The following is a 6703-nucleotide window of genomic DNA, read 5'->3' on the forward strand; positions in this document are numbered from 1 at the left end:
ATTAATTTTCTGATCGAATTGATGGTCGATTTTGATACTTAAATGAGTGTCAACAATCATGTCACTTGTAATGTGAATAAAAGGTTTTTTCAGCATAAATGTAACGTTCCAATGCAAAAGTATCACATTTATCACAAGTTGTGGCATATGGCTAATAAAAGTATCAACACACAACTCCTGTTTACGACAAGAAATAACAAGAAAATCATCTTGTGACAAGGGTAAATCAATCAAAGGTTCTGCTAAATGTTGCTCTATGATAGAATGATTTTGTGAACAAGTTCAACACGTCAGAAGAATTCTCACCTTGCATGTGTAGCACCCTATTCATTTCCTTCGGTCTCATTCTCAGAAATTGGTGCATGATCAGTTGATAATTCCAAAAATTCACATGATATTGTAGGCACTTCATTCTCTTTTACAACACGGAGGGGGTTTCACCCTCCTATATAGAGATAAGGATTTGTAGGAGCGGGTGACACTCTCACCCATGCCTCGAAATCAATTTCCAAGGTGGATGAGGTGTTTACCGGGCCCCTACTAATATTATTTTATATTTTATTATGAACTATACAAAAAACATTTAAATGATATAAAATAGCAAATCAATTTAAAAGTTAGTGAAATTCCTACATGACAACTTTTATGTGGTATGTTTATGTGTAAAGAATATATATGTTTAGTGTATATGAGCAGAAATATAGTTCTAGTGTGTATAAATTTTAAAAAAAATTCTTAAGTTATATGAAATAGTGTGAGAGTACCTGTTTGTTAACAGTATACTCTTTGTATAATTTTTTTATTTTTTATGACAAGGTTATGCACCTATAAAAGGAATTCATGCCAATTTATAGAATTTTCAGAAGATGTTTAGGTATTATTAGTAATAAAGTTATAATTTTGACTTTGAATGATAAATAACAAACAATGGACCTTTCATATATTTCCATGATATGTGCTGAACTGAGACATATGTCCCCAAATATATTTTTTAATATACTTTTAAGTATGATTTGATATGACTGTAGTTCAAATTGGAATTATTTTCACTAAGAATACAAAAATTCATGTGAACACTAATAAATAGTAAATCAGTTCAAAAGTTATTAAAACTTGTACACATCGTGTACACAACAACTTTTATGTAGTATATTGCGTGTACAAAATATGTTTGTGGTATATGAGAAAAATATGTACTATTTTCAATGAAAACAATAGAATAATAAATCATGTTTTCTAGGGGCGAATCGATTTCCAGAGACGGTGGTCCATGGTCCTTGTGCACACCATGAATATTTGGTGCGGGCAACTTCTCAACCGCCCCTGAAAAATCAAAGTGCTTCTACAAATTTTTTCTTAGTAAAGGTACCAATTATTATATGATAGTTCAGTACAAAGTAATTGAAGATGTATATATATAGTGCATGTTATCATTGAGTACTTAGCATAGTAGAGATGGAGAAATATGCAAAAAAAACCATTATATATTTCTACTAGAGAATACTGAAAATTTTTAATCCGAATAATCAAGCAATTTCATGTGCCTTGAACACTTGGCTAAGCCAAGTAGATAAGAAACTTAGAATAGTAGGAGTTATATCCATGAATAGGTGCTGTTGTATAGAAGAATATGTCTCCCCCCACTAGTTACGTTCTTCATTATATGCAGACTGCAGAGGCTCCGAGGCTCCACTATAACACGCCAAATTGATCAAACCAATAAAAGTGAGACACTGAGACTTAGGACTACCACCTGTATTCTTGTTTTTATACGAGCAGATTAGATCTCGATGTTTCTTGAGCTTCACAACATTTGCTAATACAATCTTGTTTGATTTCCACTAACGAACTTCCCTAGAGAAGCGGCCCCCAAGGGAAGAGAAAAGGTAGGTGGTATGGTTGTATATCTTAGGCATGTGATCATAAGCTTCTCCTGTAAGCTCTGCACATATGCCGCTTCGTCTAAATATTATAATTGTAGATCATATTTCTAGATATGTTCTGATAGTGCGCTAGTCATGCCTTTCGTGTCAGCTGGCATATGTGCCGCGCATATGTATCTTGCTTAGAGAATTACTCTAGGTGTTCTTTGCTAGTGAACGTGAATATACTTCCTTGGACGAGTCCTCATTTATTGATGAAACTGATTTCTTTGGGTAGTAGATTCAGTGAAAATTCGGTCATCTTGGACGGTTTGACTTATGCACTAACTCATGGATCATAACAGAAGAACTTTACTGTCCCATCTGTTTACGAGTATACATTCTTGATATGGTTTGAGGGTAACACACCTTTTACATATATGGTATTTTACTATAAAAACTGGATAGGTAAATATTTTAAGATGGTCTATAAACCATGTTAGGTTCTGATACGCTTATTAGTTATACAGCACAAGGCCTGAATTAGAATCTCAATCTATGAAATGTGTTACAACTGTGCTTGTTATCAAGAATACCAATATATATAACTTTTTATATCTCCTGCACCATTCGAAAGTTTTTATGAACTTGAAAAATCAGCGACGAAACAGCAATAATAAGGAGAAAAGATTTGGCAAGCGAACTGTAAATTCTTTAAGCATGACTAAAAGGAGTCAAAGTGGTTATTGCTCTCTCTGACAAAACACTTCAATTATTTAGGCTCTTCTGTTAATGCTTTTCTATAGAAGAATCTGGTGCTATAGATTTACTAGCATCTAATCCATCGGATCGCTCTAATTGGTACTGCTCGGTGTAGGTGAGGTGCCTCAGTTGCTAGCTTGATGAATGACCTGGTCTTGACTCCATCATATAGGAAGTCATCAATGCTCGTCTCACTCAAGTAGTAGTTCTACTTCAACTAGAACAATGAATAATCTTTTTAATATGGTAATGCACACACGTTTCAAGTATTAATTGGAATAGGATTTGAATAACCTCTTTCAAATCAAACCATGAATATGTTCTTTTAAAAGTTTAACCAAGTGGGATCAGAACCACTGTTGATCATATATATGTCAGCATATAAGACTGCAGTTAGGAGGTGGACAGATTGTTAAAAAGTGTATTGTTAATTTAGTATAAGCACCACAATGTTTGGGGTTTGCAATGCGTACCTAGGGTTTTTGGATTGCAGCAAATATCTTCTTTCTGTTCTTCCTTTTTTTCCAATCATGATGCAGTATGTGTGCTATGCTACTATGTTTACTGATCTTTCTAAAGTTTTTTAATCAGTTTCTCTCTTTGTTATCTCTTAATAACTTGCATTGAATATCTGACTAATTAATTTTGAGTAATCTAATTACGAGTACAGAGCATCAAATGATATATTTTCCATTTTCTTATCGATATTATGGTAAAAAGCTTTTAACTTTTTATACAAAATAAAGCTGTGGTGATGCTGGAGAAAAAAATAAGTATTGATGTTCTCTGTAAAAAATATATTCAGATTGAGATTAAGCCCTGATATTTGATAAAAAGTACAAAGGTAAGAGCAAAATGTCTAAAACTACTATGAAAAGTTTTGATGAGGTGAAAGCTGACACACACCTCTTTCTTTTACCAACACTATTGCCATTTGCATCTAATCTGCTAAGGGACAGAAAGGAACTTTTCTACGCGAAGAAGCCTTGCATTAGGAAAGAGAGCATTAAAACGGAATCATGTGAATGTTTGAGGTGATAGCCGTTGGTACCATTTTACTGCCCGAGTGCCAGAATATAGAACCCTGCGTCCCCTTTTCTGCGTCTATTTAAACGATCATCTCCATTCGCGTTTACGTACTATGCAACGGAAGTCAGGATTTATTCAATACTTGTTTTCTCCCTCCACAGACTACAGTAGATGGTAACTATCTTAGATGCAGCTGGATAATAAGATACAAGATCTCAATACCGTAGATGCTTTGCTCTTGCAATAGTACTTACTGGTGGTTGCACTATGTTATGGATGTTCGGTACATGTAGATATATTGATGTTGCGTCTGTTCTTTCATCTCGATCCTCCTCTTTCCCCAAATACTTCTTTATAAACTTCTTACTGTTCAATTAATGATCGTATTACTTTTGTGTCACGGAACCATTAACATGATTGATCGAATTGTTTCGATGTATGTGTATGTGCACTTGGCAGGGTGACATCAAGACCGACCTTCTGGCATGGCGGCAAATAACTCATCAGCATCTTGAGCCGAGGGACCTTGGTACTGCTATCAAGCAAAGGCTCGGTAACGGTAAGAGCAAGGATCTCCGTCATGTTCTTCCCTAGCTGCTGCTCAAAGAACCCAGTTATTCAACGACAGCCTGCTCGCTTATTCGTAAACAGCATAAGTAATTTTTTGTTGTTGCAGGTGTAGAAGGTCACCCTGTATGCACAAAACTGGGCTCGACTAATGGCGAGGTTCCCTACAGGGTCAGTGTGCGAGGGAGGGTGAACTTGATGAGGCTCTGCGAGTTCCTGAAGGAATACAGATTTCATTTTGTGGAAGTTGAAGCCTTTACCAGGGTAGACACCCACACACACACGCTTCACGAAAATAAATTACCAGCATGTGTCATGCATTATTTGCTTTGCATTTCAGGGACAGGCTTCGTCGTCGTCGGTTTCAGGTCGGACCGATTCAGCAACTGTACATTTCGATGTCAATATCAATTATATGTAGCCCCGGCGCCGTATGAAGTGCTGGCCCTGCTGTGGTTTGTCAAAGGTCTTTCCATGATATCTATCTACATCTAATGGCCTGTATTGTGTATTACGCTACCGCAGAGTATTGGGGTGTTACCCAGTCAGTAGTCAAATAAAAAGCTGTGCTGATGATGGCTTGTTATTTGAGCAATTGTGTGTGCTACAATATTGCACTTATTATTAGCTTGTAATTCTTCGGATGAAGGAAATTATGCTAGTGACTGCTTGGTCGAGTACATATGCATGTATCAGTTTGTAACTTGATATGATAAAATAAAAGGTGATGTCAAAGTTTAGTGTCCCTCCTATATATATATATATCTTGTTTCTGTTATCTTTTTCTTTCTTTGAGGGCATCATTAGTTTTCTTTTTCTTTTCCTCTACCTCCAAGCAATACTTTACTATAGTGTTTGAATGACTTGCGCCCTACCGCACATATATTGTTTCGGTGATGATTTATCTTTCCTAAATTATAGTTTTTTTAATTTACCGAATTCCTTCCCATGAATTTGTATCTGCCTCCTAGTGGAAACACCACTAAAGGTGATCTCAATAAAAATTGAAGACAACAACATCCTTACTCAATTTTTTAAACCCGTATAGTAGTAGTAGTAGCTGTGGCAGCGTGCTGCAACTTATGCACTTGATGGGGAATGGGTCCCCAAAGGCCCTCTCATGACTAGCATAATTGTCACATTAAAGACAACGAGGATGCTGCAACCATAGAAAAGGAGTGAGGAGATGATGACCTCACAGTGGTGCCCTAAGGTACACGGCATATATATAGCAACCACTACTACAGAAAATATTTTGTACTACCAGCGGTGAAAATATTTCACCACCAACCCTATAGTGGTTGGGTAAAAATGATACAGTTTATAAACCCTCTCCCCCTCCTCCTACCCGAGTTCTCCATTTCTTCTCACCAATTTTGCAGCCATGCCTCACCATGTTGTTTAAGATTTCGATCCTCTTTTGAAGTGTAACCATCAACTACTCGGTTTCAGGTTAGTAACTAGCAACCCATTCAATTCTTTGCTTGTTTCATTGGCTACATTTTGAATTCATAGTTTGAATTTGGTAGAGAGGCTTTGTTCATGGTAGAGGCAAAATCCACATCAAAATGCATAAGGAGGCTAGTGAATTTGAAGTATGGATATAACCCACTTGTTTTATGATTGGTAGCTAGCAACCCATTCAATTCTTTGCTTGTTTCATTGGTTAGATTTTGAATTTGATGGAGAGGCTTTGTTCATGGTACTAGAGGCAAAATTTACATCAAAATGCATAAGGAGGCTAATGAATTTTGATGTGTGGACATTGTGCATTTGTTTTTTGCTTGTTCGCTAGCAACCTATTCAATTCTTTGCTTGTTTCATTGGGTAGATTTCGAATTTCTAGATTGAATTTGATGGAGGAGGCTCTTTTTTCATGCTAGAGGTGTGAAAGGATCGATGGACTAAGAGGGGGGGGGGTGAATTGGGCCTTTCAATTTCTAAAACAAGATAAAACAACCTTAACCTATGCAAAACTAGAAAGGCACCAATTCACCAACCGGATAACTAAACAACCTACACACGCTAGACAAGATAGAAAAGAGATAAAGCCTAGCAAGGTAGAGCTAACTAGTGATCCCTAAATCAAGCACATGAATGAATTGCATGAAAGATAATGCTTGAAAAAGTAAAGTGGACAAGGGACAACCGGATTTTTCCCGTGGTATCGATGTGTTGGCACACACCCCTAATCCACGTTGTGACACTCACAAAGAGTATTGTCACCTCCCAAGTCACCAAGACGAGGGCGCTCACTAAGAGTCTCCGTTCACCATCCCGGTGTGGTGGAGATCAAGCCACGTACAAATCTCTTCTCCGGGCTTCCACAATCCTTGGCAAGCTCCGCGAGAATCACCTCGATCACCAAGATCGCCTAGGTGATGCCAATCACCAAGAGTAACAAGCTAAGGCCTTCACTTGAGCAAGAACCAATCACCAAGAATGGATGCACACAAGCTTCTCTCTACTCAAGTCCTTAATCT

At 37.1% G+C, this 6703-nt stretch overlaps 1 protein-coding gene across 2 annotated transcripts; it reads left to right on the forward strand.

Annotated features, from left to right (window-relative positions):
- Positions 1-3775: 3775 nt before the first annotated feature.
- On the forward strand, positions 3776-4938 carry LOC112888079. Of its 2 annotated transcripts, XM_025954431.1 has the most exons (4): positions 3776-3827; positions 4113-4212; positions 4330-4484; positions 4561-4938. In XM_025954431.1, exons 1-4 carry the CDS (start codon positions 3825-3827, stop codon positions 4639-4641), a joined length of 339 nt encoding a protein of 112 aa, XP_025810216.1. In that variant the 5' UTR covers positions 3776-3824; the 3' UTR covers positions 4642-4938. The 2 variants fall into 2 exon arrangements, with proteins under 2 accessions (XP_025810216.1, XP_025810215.1); XM_025954430.1 differs by having other exon boundaries at positions 3788-4212.
- Positions 4939-6703: the final 1765 nt, after the last annotated feature.

The sequence above is a fragment of the Panicum hallii genome, chromosome 3 (genome assembly GCF_002211085.1).
Source record: "Panicum hallii strain FIL2 chromosome 3, PHallii_v3.1, whole genome shotgun sequence".
NCBI lineage: Eukaryota > Viridiplantae > Streptophyta > Magnoliopsida > Poales > Poaceae > Panicum > Panicum hallii.